Source organism: Spermophilus citellus, assembly GCF_964194105.1.
Source record: "Spermophilus citellus genome assembly, chromosome: 9".
NCBI lineage: Eukaryota > Metazoa > Chordata > Mammalia > Rodentia > Sciuridae > Spermophilus > Spermophilus citellus.
In genome coordinates this window covers 53,648,516-53,672,635 of record NC_138191.1, presented here as the reverse complement: position 1 = coordinate 53,672,635, position 24,120 = coordinate 53,648,516, and the positions used below count along the sequence as shown (strand labels likewise).

General features: G+C 34.0%; 1 protein-coding gene across 2 annotated transcripts in view; it reads right to left on the bottom strand.

The window, feature by feature from the left end:
- The window catches only part of DPYD (dihydropyrimidine dehydrogenase), an 824,864-nt gene that overhangs the window by 768,284 nt on the left and 32,460 nt on the right, over positions 1–24,120 (bottom strand). For both annotated transcript variants that reach the window (XM_081305920.1, XM_081305921.1), the window contains one exon: positions 20,415–20,525. In XM_081305920.1, coding sequence (XP_081162046.1) covers positions 20,415–20,525 — 111 coding nt within the window. The remainder of the gene's footprint in view (positions 1–20,414; positions 20,526–24,120) is intronic.

Here is a 24,120-nt window from a genome sequence, read left to right as displayed (position 1 = left end):
TCAATTATTGATAAATTTGCATTTGTGTTGACTTATAATTACATGAATATGTAAATTTTCACTTCCATCTTCTTGTTGATATCAATTATCCTTATATGACATAAAAATATAATTAACACATGCAGGAGGCCCCAAAAAGATACCACCAAATGCTCCCTTGTATATCAGTGTGGCAGGCAAATACTGTCAAAGTCTGTATGTGTCATGATGTTCCAAAAGAGAGAGAGAGAGAGAGAGAGAGAGAGAGAGAGAGAGAGAGAAAAGAAATTAAAAAGTTTGAGAGGCACTACATGAGAGGTTTTCATGATTTGTAATACTGGGTGAACTGCAAATCATTACAGTAAAATCAGTGTACTTTCATTAGCTAGATCAATGTTTGTGAAATTTTAACCTGTAAATCATATTATAAAGTATTCCCCCAAGAATCCCACAATTTTATAAAATGTCCAGGTCTATAGTGAATTAGGATAAGAAACATTATTAATGATTTCATTTGGGAACCATGGAATGAATATATATATATATATATATATATATATATATATATATATATATATATATATGGCTCTTCTTATCTTCTTAACAGCTTTCATACAAAGCAGTTCCAGATTAAATAAAAATCTCTCATTTAAAGTCCTGTGTTATAATTTATCTGTTATCTTTCTTCTTGAAACCTAAAACAGTATTCTTTGTCAAAAGTTCAGAAGATGACTACATTATATCATTTTACTTATAGAACTTAAGAATCATTTTGAACAAATGGTCAGATGGTAAAAGTGAGGAATTCTCCTACAAACTTCTTGACTGAGTCCACTAAGGGTTAAACATTCTTTTGGTTTTTTTTTTTTTTTTTTGTATTGGGGATTGAACCAGAGGCTCTTAACTTCTGAGGCATATTCTCTGCACTTATTTGAATTTTATTTTCAGACAAGAGTCTCCTGGGTTGCTTAGGGCCTCAATAAGTTGCTGAGGCTGACCTTGAACTCATAATCCTCTGCCTCTAACTCCAGAGCTGATGGGACTACAGGTACTGCTGCCCTCAAGAAGCCCCCAGGACAGGCCAGGTCACCCTAGTTGGCATGACCACCACACACACACACACACATGCACACACACGCACACACACTTCTTTTCCCACTCATTCACTGATGAATAACTAGGTTGATTCTATATCTTGTCTATTGTGAATAATGCTACAATGAACATAGGAATATAAATATCTCTTCTATACGCTGACTTTATATCATTTGAATTTTTTAGTTAAAAGTTATTTAACATTTAGATATTAATCATAAATCATTTTTCTATTTAATTGCATAATTTTATTGTAACATTTTGATTTATTTTAGATAAAATTAATTTTAAATTAATGAAAATACTTTGTAATTTTTTAAAAATTTGCTTCATTTACATTTTCAAAGAAAATACAATTTTTTTCCATTTTAAATAAATTATATTTTAATCCCTGAATAGATTTTTGTTACCAGAACAAAAGGAAAAATGAAGAATTACATGGCAACCTCAATTACCACAAACTAATTTGTGATTCTACTGAAATGAAGGCAATAACAAATAAATCCCTTAATATAAATATGCAATAATTTATTAACATGTTTACTATTCATCTAAGCATCAAGAGCCCATTGATAATTTAGACCTGTAAAAAGACCATAGTTTTCAATTCTGTCATTATAAAATATATTTATTACAGTAGGATGATAGAATATTACTTAATACTTTTGTTTTATAAAGTTTTCAATACTTAGACATATGACTTGTGGGCCTTTATTATACTCTTGCTTGAGCTGAACAAAATGCCCAAGCAAAGGTGATAGTTGGTGAGCCTATATATGGTCCTGAAGGTTGTACACTTCATCCTAAGAGAAGTGGCCTGATCACCATGGAAATGAACCTCCCTTGAAGCAGAGAAGGTGAGAACTTGTCCTATCCTGTGTATATTTTGAAGGGCACACTAATTATTAACAGATTTTATTTGTTGTATGAGAGAAAATGAAAACTCAATGATTCAATATTTTTGGCTAGAAAAATTAAATAGATAAAATTTCCTATGTGGCTATTTACAAAAGCAAAATGAAACAAAAGAAACATACAAAAGTTTAGGTAACAAACAACAACAAAAAAAAAGACTAAAGCTTTCTATGCATTTCTTCCTGAATGGCATAATAGAACACTAATGCCTACCCTACTTCACCAAGGTGAGAAGATGAATGTCAAATTTTTTGAGGCGGTTGGAGGAAGGCATTCTATAAATGCAAGGTAGAATTACTATCTTGATATTACATTTCTGATACTTTTCAAAGAGTTCCTTACAGCAGATATTCTAAGTACCTCTCTGAGGTCAGAACTGTGCTATCACACAGAATGGGAGACCTAATGGGACTATGACCATGGAACACTGAAATACCATGAAAACTTCAATTAAAAAAAAAAAAAAACCTTCCACCAACCATACTATTTTCAGCATATCAGCACTGTTTTCAGCATTACAGAATCTTTTGACTTACACAATTAAAACATGCTTTTCTTATTTTTTTTACATTTTAACTAATAATTTATTTCTTTTAAACTAATTCTTAGCAATAATTTTTCCACAGACATGTCAATCTGACATTATTGAGAATTAAGTTTTTCTGGAAAAGTAAAAATAAGTTCTTTTGAATTTGGGGAAAACCCAGTAATACTTGATTGTATCTTGGTAATGAAAACATCAACTATAAAAACAAATGGGTAAACCTAGCAACTGTTTCTGCCTTGTTTCAGTTTAAGGTAAAAAAAAAATCTCAAACATTTAATTTCTTCTTGCAAAAATGAAAATACATGTTTATACATTCTGATTTGTGCTAAGACATGAAGATATCTTACTTCCCCTCCCGGTGTTAATACTTCACTTAATAGCTGCATGACTTGAACAAAGAATTTAATCATTCTAATTCTCTGCCAGTTTTTTTTTAAACAAGGATAACACTAGTATACAACTCATCGAATCATAAAAATTAAAGAAGCTTTGTTTAATTTTGTTGTTTAAAAGGGTGTAGTCACCAGGCATGGTGAAACATGCCTATAATTCTAGGAAGTCTGAGGCAAGAAAATCACAAGTTTGAGGTCAGTCTGGGCAACTTGGTGAGGGCCTAAGCAACTTAGCAAGATTCTGACTCAAAATAAAAATAAATAAAACTAAAAATGGGGCTGAGGTTGTGGCTCAGTGGTAGAGCACTCGCCTAGCACATCCGAGGCACTGTGTTCAATCCTCAGCACCACATAAAAATAAATAAATAAAATAAAGATATTGTTTCTGATTATAACTAAAAAAAAAACTAAAAATGGATAATGTAAGGATATATGTAGCTCAGTAGTAAATCCCCAGTACAAGAAATACAGAGAGAGAGAGAGAGAATTCAAGTGATGCCCAAGGTTAACTAAAAAAAAGGATAAAAGCTTGGCATCTCTTTGTCCTATCTCTCTTTTATTAACCTAAACTTTGGGTTCTATTCCTGCTCAACTCTGCACACAGGCATGTTAGTCATTTAAGGAATGCTCATCCACAGCAGGTAATCCACACCTTCAAGGCTGACAACATGGAGATAAGTATAAACTAAGGTATTTTCAAGATTTTTCAGGGACGTTCAACTGCCAGTTTTTACCATGTTCTGTTCCAGAACCTTTGGAGTAGCACCTAGAAGTCTTCAGTCATTACCCTAAACCCTCCAGGAATAACAGTCTTACAGGCAGATTGCCCATGATGAGACTGCTCTCTCGCTAATCAGGATCAAGTCTCATGGGAAGCAAACTGCTCACTCCCAGGATCACAATTTGGATAGATAAACACCCTGAGAAGAAAATGAAGATTTCCCCCTCAAGTGGTAAAGACTTCTCCAGAGCCACCTTACAAAACCAGAACTGAGATCACTTGCCTTCCCAATACAGCCATATTGATTAAAGTTTCTGTCCTATTTTTCACCATTACTATTTCTATTTGGTTTTGGGGCAAGTGGCCAGATCTGATTTCTTGGAACCCCATCTAGCAACATTTTGAGCTAAAGAGAGTTATGAAGCAGCAAATGCAAAAATTGGTCTTTTCCCTCCCACAATCTGCTTAGAAGTATATAAATTTCCATTTGTGAAAGTGTTCCTCTCTCCTCTCCAAAACTAAGAAAACAACCATTATCACTAGAAATGGAAAGTCAGTACCAAGCTGGATCTGCACAAACCAACCTTACTTTCCATCATCATCCCATATATTTATCTTCTGTTTATTACCCCTTTTTGTTTGTGTTCTAATTCCTTACAATTTATTACCTTTTGTTAAAATAGTATACAAGCCTCTGATTCTAACCACTTCTTTAGGTCTTCATTACTTTACTATGAAGGCTTCTGTGCACACAAATTGAAATATTAACAGCATATAAACTCCATATGCCTTTTTTATGTTAATCTCTCATCAGTTTTTCACCCTAGTCATATAACATAATATGTATATACTTATTGATATTTGGATGAAACTATATCTTCAAATATTAATGTTGAAATTTTAAGTATTGTTCCAAACTGCAAATGTTGAATAGACAGTAACATTTTTAGGATTACATGAATGTTCTGGGAAACAAGTTAGGAAACCTAAATGGATATGAGAAATTCTGAGAGAAAAGAGATTCCAATCTGACTAAAGACTATTAAATTAAAGCTTAACCATGCAAATAGGGTATAAACATGTTTTTATTATTATTAAAGCACTCAAGATAGCACTAAAAATACACTGGTTTAAAGGAAACAAAAGTATGTATGCAATGTAGTTAAGATGTACAGATTATGATCAGGTTATATTAAAAACCCAAGTATTTCAAAATTCATAAACTTCAATAACGGAGAGTTAGGATAGCAGAGTTCATATTCAGTTGTAAGTACATGACTGCAGAAAGTCTTTTTCATACTATTTCTCTATGGTCCCTGAATTTAGAGTAGTGCATGCAACACTAGTTTAGTGCATACACAGCATACACTGCATCCCCTCTAAAAGAAAAGATTCTCAATTCCTAATCATTTCAATAGGCTCTAATGTAATATTTCCTACATTGGAAATCACGGGCACTTTATTTAAGGAAATCAGTCTGGCCAAGTAAGCTCTGTGTAGTGCAGCCTGCACAGACGTCAGTTCAAAGGATCAGATGTCAAAGTGCTCCCTCTAATGTCCCTTAATCATCACTCCGATTAGTGCTTGAATAGGACTGTGATTAAAAACGCTGCTCCATTGTCTACCTATTCAGGCGTCTAGCATCCTACATGGATTCCACCGATTAGTGTCTGAATAGGTGACCGATTAGAAAGACAGCTGCCATTGTATGTCCATTCTGGAAAACAGCAAAACTCGCATATTTATTTGCTATGAGCACCAAATAAATGTTTTGTAAAGGTAAAATATACCATTAGGCTCTACAGACAATTTAGCTGATTTCTTTTGTTCAGAGCACTCTATTTTCCCATATGCCAAGATATTTCTTATTTGCAAATACAGTAATATGCTTCATTAATATCTTTTAAAATATACATATTCTGTTTTTGTAGACATAGTCTTAACACACATCTGCTTTATTATATAGTACTTATTGACCTACAATACATCATACAATTCCAGTTTAATATTTGTGATTATGCAAAGAATTCTGTGTAAACAAATCAAATCAATTTGGTTCCAGATCTTTTGGATTCCATCTCAATATTCTTGAATGTCACACAGTCTATGCGAACAACTTCTTCTCCCAAGAGAAATCTCCAGGTAGACATTGAGAGTAAATATGTCATCCAAGAGAAGCACATTTCAGGTTAGCACTTAGTAGCCCTTCAGTAAGACAGGCTCAACCACAGCAGAATTCCCTGAAACAATACAGAATTCCAGCCCATGATGACAAATGGCCAAGATCAGGGCATCACGCTGAGGCTTTATGGCGAAGGCAGAAGGAGAGCAAAGTATCACAAGAAAATAATTCATTTATGCCTATGAGGCAGTGCTCAAAAAAACTAGTGGTTCTCTCTCTCTCTTTCTTTCTCTCTCTCTCCCTCTCTCCATCTCTGCATGTGTGTATGTGTGTATGTGTGTGTGTATGTATGTATGTATGTATGTGAGCTCACTACTCCCTGCTGGCTTCCCTCAGACTCTGCAAAGTCAGCCACATGGTACTAGAATCATTTCATGCCTTTTTGTTCAATATATTCCCTTATAGGTCCTCCCAATAAATATTTTCCACTCTGGTGGAAATACATGTTTTCTCCTCTTCCTTTTCCTTTCTTCATCTTTTTTTTTTAAGTGCGTCGATTAAAGTTGCTGAGGCTGTCTTTGAACTTTTGATCCTCCTGCCTCAGCTTGGGAGGCATGCGCCACTGGGCCCAGCACTTCATCTTTATTTTGAACTTAAATTCTGCTTCCTTGAGGAGGCCACTCTTGAATCCTGAGATGAGGTTACATACTTCAGCCGGACTGACAAGACCTGATTATGAACTCCAGTTTAATGCCTGTGTGAGTAACTGTAATTTGTCAGGGCAACATCAGTTTTTCTCCTTTACCATTTATCACAATGGCTGGTACATATTAGGTATTAGGTATTTGGTAATTAATTGTTTTTACAATTTAGATTCAAATCAATTCTTATAGTGTGTCCACTTTTTTAAAAAGTAGAATAATTTATCTGTAGTGGTGTCAAAAAATATCAGAAAGCATGATGCAATAAATTAATTTCTGAGTTCATTGCTAGAGAAATAACTTCATTCGAGCAATTGAGTTAAAGCTGCAAAATATTCAAGAGATGCTCTTCAGAGTTCAAACTTCATATATTGACAATAGAAATCAATAAATGACTTATTTTAATTGCTGCTTCAGGGAATACTTCTTTATTCTTAAAGGAGTCTAGGTGGATGTTAGTCAATAAGACTGACTACACACAAAAAAAATTTTTCAAAAGGAAATCAAGATAAATTTTTATATATGTGTAAACTATTTGTAGAGCTAGTAGTACTAGCTCTATCAACTATATTTGACACTAGATAATTAATTTGTCTTCTCTAAAGCTTCATACAATATTCTCAATTAATAAATAGCAATAATAATCATATTTAGTAAAATAACAATAATAATTCTCATTCACCAGAATGTAATTTCTTAAGAATATAGTGGTAGTCTTATCACCAAAAACAGTGTCTGGCATACACCAAAAATTTAATATCTATTCCATTAAATCAGTTATTATTTACTGAGTCCTTAAGATATACCTAGCACTCATCCAAGTATTGAAGATACAGCTGTAAACAAAATAGGTCTCACAGAACTTACATTCTAATAGGAAGAAACTAAACATATAAGTAAAATGTGAAACTGTACATTAGATGACAATTGTTCTGTGAAGTAATTAAAGAAGAAGAAGAAGAAGAAGAAGAAGAAGAAGAAGAAGAAGAAGAAGAAGAAGAAGAAGAAGAAATAGTAGTAGTAGTAGTAGTAGGAGGAGGAGGAGGAGGAGGAGTAATAGTAGTAGTTGTAATAAATGCATGAGGTAGAATTTGCTCCTCAGAGTTTTTGGTCAATAAGTTTAATTATCATTGTAAAGAGGTGAGCTCAGGGTGTCACCTTCATGGTCTTCACCATCTTCACTATGGCCATTTTCAGAGTATGGCATTGTGTCACACAGCAGGATCCTGCCTCACAAGTAGTTCCTAAATCTTAAAACATCAGAAAAAGTAAGTAAACTGTATTTATTTCTTAGAGATGGAAAAAAAAACAATACAAAATCTAAATGAGGCATTTTTTATCAGACATACCAACACACATTGTGTATAAATATGTCATAAATTCATTAAAAAGGAGAAATGTAAGTATTTATAGATCATGAACATTTATGCCACTTATGCTTATATAATTTACTAGCAGAACTCAGTACATGTAGGGTTTGTCTCAAATCAAAATGACACAAGCAAACAGATCTGTGTATCCAAATGTTTATCATTTTTTAGTTAAATTAATTCAGAGAAAGGACTACAAAATATCTAAGGAATCTTAAAAATAATGCTATTAATACTCTCAGAAAAATTCCTTATTTATTTTGGAAGTAGGAAGAGGAAATTATTCTGTCTAAATTGAACTGTAATTTGTAATTAGTATGATCATTGTTCACAGATGTCCTTTTGTTTTTAATAGATTGCCTTTTCAGTATTTCTAGTTCTATAACACAGGCTCACATCTACCTATAACATCTACAACAATTGACAAATACTTACTTTAATCAAAATATTTTCTGCACTCTCTTAATATATGCTTTATTTTGTAGAGCCAAAACCGACACAGATTGTAAGAAATATCATTTTTATATACTACCCCAAAAACAGCAAAAAAAAGTTTTTTGAATTAAACTGATAAAATGCCTTCCTATCACATCAACTGTAAAATGAATCTTAATTCTTAATACTAGAAATGTTTAACTGGGATAAAATGTGCGTCCTAGAATTGATGTGATAAATATGACAAGTTCCATAATACTGTACTAACTTGTGTCCATGCAAAAAAATCAAATGAAATACATATAGGAAATGCATGTATCTCACAATTTTAAACTTCAGTCTTCTTTTTCACTATATTAGATGAAATACAGCACTGTTGATAATTTTAGGGTCAAGAATATTCCCAATGTTTCTTGCCTAAGTGACAATGTAATTAGTGAACTACCAACACAGAAGAAACAAAGACAGGTAGGAGTAGGCTTGAATAATTCAGCTTCAGACATAGTGATACTGAAGAGACCAGAACAACATCTAGGTGGAACTATCTTAATAAGAATCTTGACAAAAACAGGATCTTAGAGGGAGATACTAGTTTAGCTGTCCACAGGTACAGGATGGTCACTGAAACTATGGCAGTACATGAAATTTTCAAAAGAGGCATAACTGTATTATTTTGAATTACAGTAGAGGGGGTAGAGAGAGAAGAGGGGAGGGGAGGGGAGGGGAGGGGGGATAGTAAGAAAGGCAGCAGAATACAACAGACTCTAGTATGGCAATATGTAAATCAATGGAAGTGTAACTGATGTGATTCTGCAATCTGTATACGGGGTAAAAATGGGAGTTCATAACCCACTTGAATCAAAATGTGAAATATGATATGTCAAGAACTATGTAATGTTTTGAACAACCAACAATAAAAAAAGAGGCATAACTGAGATTACTTAATGTTACCCTTTTGAAATCAGTAGACTTTAAAACTTCTACCAAAAGTGTACTCTCAGATGAGGTTTACTCCTATTTGAAAATAAATACTATTTATGTTTCAGAATTTATACAGTGAAGACCACACCTCAACTTCAAAATGGCAAGTTCTACATAGGTCTAAATGACTACAGGCAAGGTTTTAGACTTGGTATTCCTGTTTTTATTCTGATGGCAGGTTATGGAGATAGTAACACGTAACTTTTTTCTTATGCTGAAATTTTAAACTTGCATTTTCTTTAAATGTCAATCCTAATACACACAAAAAACTTAATTATCAAATTTATAAGTAGTAACTTCTATCATTTGTTTGAGGTAAGGAAGACACTGCCAATCAATGATCACTTAACACGTACTTATTCAAAACAAATATTCATTTTGCAAATTAATTGCAATGGTCTCAAAAAATGCAATGGAATAATAAATTTTTAAATGTAAGCAGTAAAACCATTCCAGGTCAATGGCTCCAAAACCTTTACTAATGCATACCGTGTGGTAAGGTTAATGGAAAGTTAATGTGATGGCAAGGGAGGCCCAAGCAGCCAGCCTATATAGTTCTGCAGCCACCAGTGCCACTCAAACTCATCTGGGTTCCTAGTTGCTTCTCAAGATTAAATGTTCATGGACACATTCCTGGGTCCTCAGGCTTTATGGTAGCCCCCAAATTCTTTGGTTTGCAGTCATTTTTAGAGTCAGTAATAAAGTGAGGAGAGATCCTATGGCACAAAACTTAAATTGGCACTGCATGTCAGGGTCATGCAAAGACTGATGGAGCTTCCCAACATGGGGTTCCCAAGGTCTTCCCTACCAGGATCATTCTTTCTATAATAAATACCACCTACTCCAAATAGGAACTTACACTGCCGTCTCCCCATACCACAACAGCCCCCATCAGAGAACTTGCTCAAAGGAGGACAGCAGATTATCATCAGTCCTGTAAAATTCAAACTCAAAATCAGACTTTATTTATTAGAGGTAGTTTTACTATAATCCCTCTCATTCCTCTCAGAAATTTACTCCTATTAGGCAATGAGATCATTGGGTTTTCTTTTCTAAATAAAGGATCCAACTACAAAAAAGGGTATTTCTCCTGGGCTTAGGATTTCATGTCAAGGTTTCAGAGAGTGAAAATGTGACAATGGATGATTGACAGTGAATTCAGAAGGAAATATGTAATGAGATTTAAAGCAATTTTTCCACTTTTAATCTTCCCACTTAGAATATATCATACAGTACTAACTAGACAATATATGACATGAAAAAAATATTTAAGGATAGAGAGACAAGAAAGGATCAAAATGTGACAGAAGGACACAGAGACAATGGTGAATCCTGGAGAATCAGATCAGTGCTAGCTTCTTAATGTGTTCACAGAAGCAAATAAGCCAGGTGTGTATAAAGCACACAGTGGAGAATCTGTGACTCACTAAGTAGTTGAAGCCCTGAGGGAGACGACTAAACCACGAAGTTTCTTGAGATTCCGTGTTGAGCAGAACATCAGAATGATCATCATATGCTCAAAGTGCCTTCAAAGTGACAGAGAGGTGGAGGCCAGAAAAGATTCTACTAAATGGGAATGAAGAACAACTCCAATGCCCCTATAATGGTTATTAGTAGAAAGAAAACATGAAGAATTAACTGGACCCATTACACCTATCACATTTGCCACAAAAGCTCTTGATCTCAAATATCAACCCAGAGAAATGACAGATGGGTGGGGGTGAAAGGGAAGCAGAGAAAAAAAAAACTCTACAAGTGACAAGAGATGAGGTGTTCATTCCCAGAGACTGCTCAAAACAGAAATTAAGTTCAGTTAATGGGAAATATAAGAGATTGTATTACGTGTGTGCCTGAGTTTCTAATCAGATAGTTGTATCTCTACAAAAAGACTGTATTTTTACCTATTGAAGAAAGTATTAAGTTGCAAAGAACCTTGGTTATTTGGGTCTTTTTTTTTTCCTCCAGAAACTCAGGCACTGAATCTATTTTTGGAAAAATACTATTGTCAACAATCTAGAAAGAAAACTCAAGTTGAGAAACTGTTTTAAAATATGATGTAAGAACAGGAAATGTTAGAATAATGAATGCTTTCTTTCTGTGAACCTAGCTAAAAGTTCATTTAGTTTTGGAGCTTAAACATAGGAATCTATAATGTAGATTTAAGATACCAATTTTAGGACCTTTATGTATTAAATTTAACAGAACCATGTAGCTGGCTCACTAAGAAGAGTGAATGAAACTAAATAGTCACCTTATTAACTATATGGACTGTGGGGGAACCACCCCTCAGCTATTATAGATAGCATCTTGAACTGGACCTAGAACCAAGAAGGTTTTGATCTGGCATTGCACTGTGGCTACTCCTACTCTGTGCAACACACATGATCACTGCCTTCCATCTGCTAGGAAGTCTTCTTTTTCATAGCCCCAGACTTGGGCATAACCCACTGGGCTTGGACAGCCCACCCCTGCCTTATTTGGTGAAGAATAGTCTATGGAAAAGCTTTTGTCAACCCCCCCCCCATATAAAAATAAACCAAACACAGGCTCATGCTCTCTCTCTCCTTCCAGTGTAGAAGCAGGACCATTAAGGTCTCAGAGCCCTCCCAACCTCGTTTTTCAAATTTATTTCTGTATCGTGTGATTTTTCACTGTATTTCTCAGCCAGCACATTTCACGCAAGGGAAATCCAAAATTCATAGCCCACACGGGACACAGGAGCAATGTGTAGGAATTGAGAAGAATAAGAATCGAGGGTGGACTTCATCCCACATTAGCCATGTAAACTTGAGAAGGAAAAATGGACTCACAAGACAAGGTAAACCTTAAGGACAGTTTCCAAAAGCATAAAAATTAACTGCATTAGCCAGGCACTGTGGTACCTGCCTGTAGTCCCAGCAACTTGGGACTGGTAATTTATCAAGACCCTAAGCAGCTTCGTGAGACCATGTCACAAAATTAAAAATTAAAAAGCCGGGGATGTAGTTCAGTGGCAAAATGCCCTTGGGTTCAATCCCTAGTACTAAAATATTTTAAAAAACAACTGCATTAGGAATACAGAAAATTATATGTTAGGAAAAACTAATATTAACCTTTTCTTTCTTGTGGGAACTCTCCCGCTGTGCTCTGGTCATTCTCATCTGACTTTTCCTGGTGCATCTTAGCCAAATTCTCATCTCCACTGCCCTTTCTAGACTTGATTCAATGCCATGTTGAGCTGCATCAGAACTATATCCTTATCGACCCATTAAATTTTCATTTATTTTTAATATTATTTATCTTGGTTACTGAGTCTTTTCATAGCCCCTTACATTGTAGACCTGAGGCTGGTGTCAGATGCTATACCCTAATCCCAGCCCTAGCCCCCAAGTCTTGACCTCTGCCCTCTTCCCACTCTATATACTTGGAAATTCTACCCATAGGCATTTCATCATCCACATATATCCTGATGTTTCAAAACTCTGAATGTGTCTCTGCTGCATCACTGAGTTATGACTTTTGCCAAACAGGATGACCCAAAAGCACAAGAAGCTCAAAAGACCCAAAACTAAATTATTTCTTCCTCATAAGTAAATAAATGCAAATGTAAAGTCCAAAGTCATACTTATTATACCTCCTAAAAAAATAAATTGCTACTTATTGTCTCTGATACATGCATACCTCCCCTAGTCTTTGTTATTTGTCTCCTAACTTGCTACAACAGTCTCAGAGTGCTGACTACCCATCTTTCTTGTTAATCATCTTCCACCCTGAAAGCCAAACTGATGCAGTCAAAGACAAATTTGGCTGACACATTAGTAATTAAATTTCCTACATTACTCTTCCTTTCAAATAACTCTATTATTATTTGTTGATATTTCTGTTTTCTTCAGAAGAATGTGAGAACTTCTTGGTGAAGCCTATACGAGATTCACCTTTATCCCAATGCAATAAATGCCACAACACAAGGCCATAGAAAACAGGTGACAAATGCAGAAACAAACTAGTGACCAAGAATGTGATACACACAAGAAAAAAAGATGTACCCAAACCTATACTTCACTTAGTTATTTTCATTGTCTTCAAGAAAAAGACCAACAATTTATTTTTATTTCATTATTTAAAGCATTCTCCTTAAACAGCTTTCATGCTTTATCACATGGACTTAATCTATACTTAATCTATACTTTCACCACTTGTCTGTGAAAAATTGGACAGGTTTCCTAAGCTTTCCTGAGCCCAGTTTCCTCACCTGTGAGTTTGAGATAAAATAAAATACTTCATAGGAAGCATTTAGAAATAAAACAATTTTTTTATTGATTGTTCAAAACATTACAGAGCTCATGATATATCATCTTTCATACATTAGACTCAATTGGGTTTTGAACTCCCATTTTTACCCCAAATACAGATTGCAGAATCACAACTGTTACATACTCACATTATTACATAATGGCATATTAGTGACTGTTGTATTCTGCTACCTTTCCTATCCTCTACTATTCCCCCTCCCCTCCCCTCCCTTCCCATCTTCCCTCTCTACCTCCTCTGCTGTTGTTCAATTCTCTCCCCTTTTCCCCCCCTCCCTCTTGCCCCTCATAACCTCTTATAATTTTGTGTATCATTGAAGGTCTCCTACCATTTCCATATGCTTTCCCTTCTCTCTCCCTTTCTCTCCCCCCATTCGTCTTTGTTTACTATTAGTCTTTTCCTCATGCTCTTCCATCCTGTTCTGTTCTTATTGAAAAATTTTAACATACACTATGTTTTATTTTTTTACCATGAGTACCCACTGTGTGTCATATATTTACAATAAACTTGCCAAAATTATTAAAAATATGTCTAATTTGATGAATTTAGCTGTCTTTCCTTTATATTTCACCCAGGAAACTTTTTCTAATTCATAACGTTTTCCGGTCTTCAAAAATTGCTCATTGAAAATGAATGCAAAATATTTATGTAATTAGGATGGTTCAACATTTTCAAAAATGGCAAAAATAAACAGCAGTTATGAAACACCTGCTTAAAAGATACTGGAAGTAAATGCTTCGTGCTTCATTAACCAGTATAAACACATTTGCCAGTTTAAATCCCCTAATGAATTCAGAATTTCCAATTAGTACTAGAAAGGTAGAAAACTGCCAAATAAAGAAATTTCTGGGCAAGAATTTCAAAATTATTATTCTTGGGGCACTTCTGCTGGTCAAAAAGATATTACCTGCTAAGAAGTCAATAATTTATTTATTAAAATCAAATTTGCATCTATTTTAATAAACAATTGTTATTACCAATTTTATAGACCACTGTAATATTTGAATAGTGTTCAATATAGTGCCTGAAATATGGATTTTTCAAGCACCAAAGAAATAAAAAGAAGGAAAGTAGGCAGGAAGAGACAGAGAACTGTACAGGCCTCAAGAAAATCTTCTCCAGGACTTCAGAGAAACTCACTCACAACCCTGATCCTGCTATGCAGAGTGATAAATCAGTTACTACCTGAATCAAATAGGCAGAACATAATAAAGACAAAGCAAAATTTTCTTTAAAAATCAAGCAAACAAAAGTAACTAAAGCTTTGCATTCAAACATCCAGAAAATGGGTAAAAATGTAACTCAATCTTCAGAAATGATGTAATATTACTTATTACAAATGTAACAACCATTATAACCTGCATTTTCCTTATCAATCTCATAATCTTAATTTGTCTTTTCTAAGAAGGAAAAGTGATACACTGAAAAGGACATACTAGTCCAGATGACCAGAATTCCAGATCTGCCTGCAACTAACTAATTAATTTTAGAGTTGAAGTAAATCATTTAGCATTTTCAGCTTGGTATTTGTCATCAGTAAAATGAGAAAACAAATCTGAGTCATCCAAGTGACTCATGGTTAAAATCAAATGCAACACACACAGGTCTCTGGGAAATGTAAAGCACTATCAAGTAAGAAAATATGTGATCCTTATATGTAATATATAAAAATAGGTAAAATAAGAGCTCTATTCATTTATTCATCTATCGATTTGCTCAACAGACACATAGTAAGCACCAGGCACTGTTGAGAAGCTGGGAACACAATTAAGGAATTGAATATCAAATTAATAAAACAAACAAAAAAAAATGCTTGCCCTACCAGACTTCATGTTCTAGTGGAAAAATACAATAAACAAACTGTGAATAAAAAGTGGTAATTAATGCTGAGAAGAAAAATTAAGCAAAGAAATCTAAGAAGAGCTATATAAAAAGGCAGGTTAGAGTTTTAAATAGTGCATCCAAAGAAGGCCTCGCTGAGATTGTGCAAAGAAAATTGTGCAAAGGAAGCTATGCAAACCCTGAGTTGGCTGGAAAATCCTGGAAGGTTGTAAGCATATAATTTTTAAAAGTATTCCTCATCTGGGTGAAGAATATTCTCCACTATAAAAGGTAGTTAAGTACAAAGATCATTTCAAGGCTACTGCAATAAAACCAGGTGAGAAATGGTGGTGGTAGCTTAAAAATGTTGATGTTGGTGGAGGTGGTGAGAACAGGTCAAATCCTGGATATATTTGAAGACACAGCTGATTAGTTCATTAGTTATGGATAGTGAAAGAAATAAAAAAAAATCAAATGCTTTAACATTTTGGTCTAAGTGAAAGAATGGATAGGAAAATTTCCAAGAAATAGGTTTTGGAGGCAAGATACTAATTTGGGATTTTCAACATGTTAAATGTTTGAGATACTCATTACACAACTAAGAGGAGTTATTGAACAGGCATTTGGTTATAAAGCCCGAGATGGAAATGCAAGTTAAAGATAGAAATAAAGGAGTCATTTGTCTAAAGATGGTATTAAACTTTAAGAGACAAAATAAGATCACCAATTAGTATTTCAAAAGAAGAAAGGGAAGAAAGATCAATTGAGATTTAAGCCTTAGTTAGGAGTAAGATGAGGAATTATAAAAGAGTCAAGAAGGAGCAAGAAGAGGTGCCAATGAAGTAAGAAGAAAACCAATGAGTCTAGTATACTACAGGTGAAGAAAAGACTTCAGGGTAAAGAGAGTGCTGCTGGTGAGGACGGTTGTGGTGTGAAATGATAAATACAATCAATAAGAGTGTAAGCTATAGGTTATAAATTAGTAAAAATATAGATTATAATTATAAGTTTTTGATAAGTGAGATAAGACAATTATAAAGCAAGAACTGTCATAGACAGGCCTAAGATTCCATTTTGCTGCCTTCTATAAAAATTATGTTACAAGAGCTGTTTATGAGAAACTGAAATGAAAGCTGTTTTCTTATAATATATTGTTTTCTGTACTTATACCCCACAAAATGTACTCAACCCAGGATATAGTGGTCTTGGTGATCCAAGACTTTGAAGTACATTCTAGCCTCCACTAACCACCTTCTGGAACTCAGGATAAGGTTGTCTTAACACCTGCTCAAACCCAAGATGCAATTGTCTTGAGTTGCTGTGCTAATTGCTCTCTTAGCTTCTATGATTGGCTTGCTTGCATGATACTAAGGAAAGTCCCTGAACTTTAGTTTCTGTCCTTAAATTCCCAAGACACAGGCCAGGAAATTGCTGTTCTCCCACAGAGACTGAAGCACTGTGGGTGGGTGAAAGTTCCTGGCCAGATAAATAAAGCTCTCTTTGATTTGAATTCAGACTTAAGTGTTTTCTGAAGCAGCTCCCCATAACAAGGACCAGAATGACAATTTTAGGAATCTGAAGTTAATTTTGCATAGAACCAAACTTCAAGAAAGATTTGGGTATACATATTTACTGAGCAAGTGTTGGAAAATCTTCTGGAAAATCCATAGAGGAAGGGTAAAGCAAGTTAAAAGGGAGGGAAGGCTGAGCCAAGTTCAGTGTCAATGCCAGATCCACAGAGCTGGGGCACAGCTACACACAACAGTGTTCCCTTCCTTGAGGAAAGAGTGGTGGTCACTTTCAAGATAGTTTCTGGTCCTCAGTTTTCATTTTAACTATGTGTGCCTCCTATAGATTTCTTTGGGCTTCACCCAGGTTTTTAAATCTGTAACTTTATATCTTGTCAAATTTGGGAGGCTTCTAGCCATTATTTCTTTTTTCATCCCTGCCCTCCTCTCCTCCAGGTGGTGGAGGAAACTAGTGACTGGTGCTCAGCTAACCAGTGGAGATGAAAGTCTTGTTCCCTATTCTGCTTGTGACATCACTACAGTAGGGGTGTGGGGCATCCCATTATCTCATTAATAGAAGTCTGGGTTCCCAACTCGCCTTCATTAGCGTATCAGGGAAGGACCAGATTTTTTGTTGTTGTTGTTAGGATTTGGCTGGAGCAGAGCAGTTCCTCAGTTCCTACCTAAGAGTTTTCTGTTTTACTCAGCTGATCCTTTCCTGGTTCTTTGAGTAGAAAGAGCAGTTTTTTATTGGGGCTACTACATGTGTATACCTGTTAGCATTTCCAGGCTTCCAAATTCTTTGCTCTGAATATATGTGGAAAATAGAAAATTCAAGGACTTGATTTCTTCAGTTCCTGTACCCCTGGCTCATCTGCCTTCTACCTTTCAAAATCATTTTATGATTTACCTACAAAGCATTTTCAATTTAGATTATTATAAGACACAAGAACAAAAACTCCTAAATTAAAAAACAAGTATCTTTTGGTGATAATTTCATTCAAGCATAAGGAGGATAATAATAAAAGTGAAAGGAAGAACATTCATTAAGTGCACTGAGGTTAACTTCGAACCTTAGCTCCATATTTTCCCTTTGGGAATGAACCTCGCTACTTTGTCAATAGACTTTATCTGTCCACAGTAATTAATATGATGTTACCAAATGAGATTATTATTTTACCATATATTTAAACCTTTCATTTTATTTTTTCACTAACAGTCACTCATTGTAGAAAATATGAAATGTACAGAAATGCCAATATAGCAGAGATCATCACTGTTGATATTCTGGTATATTTTCTTTATTCTGTGTGGATTCATGCCAAAACATGGGTGTGTAGAAGTGCACACAATCACTACTGAATACAGTGATGCCTCATGCCTTTACCATGTAATGTATATTTGAGCTTTTATCCAGATTATTAACCATTTAAAAAATAATTGGAATGGTTGCACAATTTACCAGCAAATGGATCTGCTCAAATTTACCAAGACCCAGTGGATGGAATTCAGTATATTTTCCCCTACAATTTTCTCTACTGAATAAAAAATGGCTCAGATAATCCTCTTTCAACTCAAAATAATTTTCACCTACATTCCTAGTTCTTTCCTTCAGATTTATTACTAGAAGATGAATTACTAGGTGTGTTTGATAACTTAAAGATATTTTTATTGGCTCAAATGTATCCCTCCAAAATACATATGTTGAAATCCAAACCCCTCAGTACCTTGAAATGTGGCTGTATTTGGAGACAGTCTTTAAAGAATTAATTTAAGTAAACTGAGGTCATTTGGATAGATACTAATCAAATATAACTAGTATCATTATAAGCAGAGGAAATTTAGACACAGGTACACTCAGAGGGAAGACTGTGAAAATACAGGGAGAAGATGCCACCACACGTCCAGGAAAGAGCCTCTGGAACAAATCAACACTTTGATCTCAGACTCCTAGTCTCCAAAATAGTAAAAATAAATTTGCATTCTTTAAACCACCTAAACTGTGGTACTTTGTTAGCAACCCTAGCAACTAACAAAGGTATTAATGAACGTTATCAAAAATACTGTCATATACTTAACTAAAAATATGTGTCAATACATGTTTAATGGAGAAGAACTATCTCATTGTACTTTCACCAATATTTTTTTAAATATAAGAGAGTTAATTTTTAGGATCATATTATAGAATAAAAATAATCTCCATGAAATAATCTAACAACAGTAACCATCAGAATAGAGGAAACCTTTTTTTTTTCTGAATAGAACTCTTACCATAGTTTGATAGCCTATGAAAGAGAGGCCTCAAGAAAGTTATCTAATTTCTCTGGATCAAGGTCTCACACATTTAAAAATGAGACTGAAACTTGGTGCTCTTCAAGAAATATTTGAAAATTACATGGTTCTTTTCTGAATGCAGTTCAATCGTTCAGATCTTTTTGCAAGGACGTGGTACATAGTCAGCCTATCACCTGATCTACTTCAGACCATATCAGTGTTCTTCCAAAGACCTGTACTAGAAACTTGGAGGCAAAACTCATAGAAGTAGAACAAGGAAAACTGAATTCCAAAACCAGGTCTGCTATTAAGTGGCTATAAGGTCTTCTTATGCCATATGCAATATTGTCTCTCTGTGTTTTTATTTCTTTGTTGCTTTCAAAAACTTTGCTGGGTTGCCAGTGATATAAAAATTTAAAAGTAGTTAAATACACACACACACACACACACACACACACACACACACACACACACGTGAGCACACATCCTCAATTCCATCCTTAGAATGTAGAGAGAGAAAAACAACACTATAATCATGAATATTACAGGACATTATACACAAAGTACCAAAAGAGTCAATGTCAAGTAAGCTCATAATATTAATGGTTTCCCTAATTATTTTGGAAAAATCAATTGTGCGGAAATAGAGTAAAAAGGAAACTTCTTTCCAAATTTAAAGACTTACATATCCCTCAGATAGTATTTTAAATGTTGCCTTCAAGGTTGTCCTTATAACGCTTATGACCTCACAGTCCCAGCTCTGTGGATAACTTCATAGGCTCAGTCAAATAAAGTTCTAGCCATCAAAAACCTCAGAGTAATTATTTTTTGCTCCTACACCTCACCTGAGAATATTATTTGTTTATACTGAACATTTTAAAGTTCAGAAATTTCACAAGAGCGCATTTTCAAACAGTTTGTAGATGCCTAAAACCACCATCAGTGAGACTATATCTAAAAGAGAAACTCTCATAAAATTGTTTTATTGCACAAAACAATTTTTAAACAAATTTTAAGGATTTTCAGGAAAGGAAAATTTTGCATCAAACTAAATTCATATAATTTAAGTGTTTCATAAGATTTTTTAAAAACAGAATTAAAGTTTTTATAATATTCAAATATAAAATATGTAATATAAGAAAAAAATCACAGCTGTACTTTATACATATTTAACTATATTTCTAAGTATATGTAAAATCTTGTCTTAGAACGTGTAGAACGAGAAAATTTTCTTCAGGAAATCATGTTATCAGTTGTACTTACAAAACAGTTCTTATCAGGGTTTCTCTTCCAATGTTTCTTGTCTAATTTCTTGGCCGAAGTGGAACGCAGAGTTGCATGATTTTGCATCCGAGGATTTAAAGCCAGGATACTCTGAAGACAGCATAAATAATAAATAACAATATGTAAATATGTTGGCACTAAAAAATCAAAATTTTATTTAGGAATCATCCATTCCCCTCCTAAAGAAAGGTTCAACTAGGATATAAAATTTATGATATGAGAGAGAGAGAGAGAGAGAGAGAGAGAGAGAGAGAGAGAACAGATTACATGAGGTCTAAACAAATTAGATCCAAAATTAGCAAGAGGGTTTAAAAAATAAATAAAACTGATAACTCTTGTATTTTGCTTAACAAGAAAGCAACTGCATGGGGAAATCCCAATAAAACAGAAATTATTTGGAAAAAGTGAAAAGGAGAAAATTGTTTTTTGGAGAAAAACTAACAAAGAAAATAACATTACTGGCATGAATTGATCCAAAGCTCAAAATACACCCAAAACATGACATGTCACCTCAAATAGTTGTCTTACCTAATGTTAAAATGGTAACATTAAATGTCAGTGTTACCTAATCTGGACAAAATACAAGTGGAGTGATTCCTACTATATTTTCTAATAATTCTCCAAAAGGAACTCTTGGCAAAATAATAATAATAATTATTATTATTATTCAGGAAAAATAAACCAATAAATATTAACAACTACTACAAAATTATAATTCCGCCACAGGAAAAGAACTATTGATGACAATTAACATTTCCCCAACAACTTTCAGCATTTTTACATGTTAAACACCAATATGAAATACCTGAAGAAAATCCTGGAGAAAAGATACAGAAGAGACATAGAGGTTTTCAGTAGCTGAAAAGTTTTCATATGGAAAAGGAATTTAATTATTTTGAATTAGTGGAGAATGCAGAATCAAGTTTGTAGATATTTAAGGAGGGAGATTTAGATTCAGATATTCAAAAAAATATCAGCTAAGATTGCATTAGAAGTCACACTAACTTTATTGCAGTCATTTAAAACAATGCACATCTCAAAAGTCTTGTTCTTCCCAGGAAAATTCCCCTGACTAATCCAAATCTGATTCTGGGACTAGGGATGTGGCTCAATGTTAGAGCACTTGCCTAGTATGTGCAAGGCCCTGATTCAATCCCAGTTCTGGGAGAAAAAAAAAAGTAGTAGAGCACTAGCATAGATCTGATTGTCCTAGAACATACAAATATCTCTACCAGGGACCACCAACCTAAATAGAACTGTTGCTTTATGAATTTTCCTTCCTCCTAAACAGTGAATGCTTTGAATTGAAGAAGTAGAGAATTTGCTGAATTTCTGACATATTACACCAAGTGAGTAGCATATGCCCATGCCTGTGAAATAAGATATTCAAAATTGTGAATTTGGTTCTTAATATCTATTGGTCACATAACTTTCAGCAAACTGCTTATCCTTTTGATCTTTCATTTCCTCACATGCAAAATGGGCCATAACCTAAACCAAAATACTATAGTAAAAAATAAATAAACTACATGATACAACATGCTTTCTAAACTATAAACACCCTAAAATCTAAAGTAGAGTGAAAATGGAATCCAGAGGCTATGTGCAACAGCAATTCTCTGTCCATGATTTCCTCATGTGGAGGCTTAGTAAGAATTTGAGATAAGTCCTAAAAATGAAATTCCTGTTAGATTTGACCAACCCCCAAATCATCTTCCAAATCGAGATTTTATGATTCTTTGGAAATTAGTATATAATGTTCATCTTTTTTGCATATGAAAATGAACCCATATTTGGATCTCAAAATACTGTCACAAATGCCAAAGTAACTTAACAGATAAAGGAAAAATTATACTATAAGACATATGCTAAAAATGTTGTTTCCCCTTCTATTATTGCAATTCCAAAATAAATTGATCTAAAGGAATCATTTTCTAGGTAATATCTTAGCTAATTTTATAAGAACATTTATTACATGATAATATGAAGGATTTAGAAATGATATAAACTATATTTTTCTAACATAAATTTTATACTTAGTATTAAATTTATTACTTATTTTATTTATAAATTTATTTATCAGTATGGAAAGAATAAAATGAGAAAGCAACAATTCAACTTATTGTGTATTTGATTTAAAATGACAATAACATACTCTCAATTTTAAGATTTTAGAGGTCAAATGGTTTCACAAACATCATATTGTTTAACTTATAAACAGCTACTATTTGCTCAATATTTTTGATGATCAAATAAGTTAATGGCAGATAAGTACCCTGCTTAAAATCCATAGTTAATCTAGAGAAGAGATTGAATTACAACTCAGTTATTCTGAGTATGGGATTTAGATTCAAATTTATCCAAAGGTGAAGTGTACATTTAAATGTATTTTTTTAACACAGAAGGTAGAAGACACTTATAACCACATGTATAAGTAATATTAAATGGAACCTGAGTAACTCAATGAACAATTATTGTCAAACTATTGCTTTGCCCAACAAAACCCTCTCTACTGTAGTGTTCTGCCTTATCACAGCCCCATAGCATTGTAAATATCTGATGATGGACTGAAACCATGCACCAAAGTAAATCTTTCCTGCTTTAAGTTGATTTTCTCAGGTATTTTGTCATAGCAACAAAAAGATGACTACACACCCAACTCAAGCAAGTCTTTAAAACATAACCACTAGGAAATCATTCCCAGAATGGTTGCATAAAGACCTCTTCTGACCAACAACCAGCAAAACAAACTGACAAAAACTAGTGACAAAAAAAATAACCATTTAAAATCTCTGGAACAGCTTCCTCAATGTTTATAGCAGCACAGTTCATAATAGCTAAATTATGTAATCAACCCAGATTCCTATCAACAGATGAATAGGTTAAGAAATTGTGGTGTGTATATATATATATATATATATATATATATATATATATATACACACAATGGAGTTCTGTTCAGCCATAAAGAAGAATGAAATTATGGCCTTTGCTGGTAAATAGATGGAAACAGAGAATATTATGCTAAGTGAAATAAGCCAAATGTCCAATGTTTTCTCTGATATTCAGAAGCTAGAGTAAAATAAAGGAAAGGAGAAGAGAAGAACAGAATAGAATATGCAAAGATATAGGGAAGATCAAAAGTGTAGAAAGAGATAAAGAGGCAGAGTGGAGCGATGGAAAAGGGGAGGCAATGTGAAAGATATTCTTTAAAACTCATGTTATGTGCATATACAAATATACCACAGGGAATTCCTCTTCTCTGTGTAAGTAAAAAACAATCAATCAAATATAAACAGAAGAGTGAAAAACGAAGTCTATCAGAGTAGAGGAAGGAGAACGGGGGAAGAGAGGGGGTTAGGGAGAAAAAGGGGATATTGTGAACTGAAATTGATTTCCATGTGTGTATGATTATTTGGGGATGAACCCATTACTATGTATATTTATAAAGCTCTAATAAAAATATAAATAAAATCTCAGGAAATTGTCCTAAAGGCAAATAACAAATGAAGGCACATTAATTGAAGAAAATCTACTAAAACTTGAAAAGAATAGTAAGGATCTATAGCATTTGAAAAATAAACTAACCCTCCCTTTCCCCACTTCAGTTCAGTGTCAAAGTCATTCCACTTCAGATGAGTTCAACCAAGAAAACATGTTTCCTTTTATCACCAGCCCTGCTTGA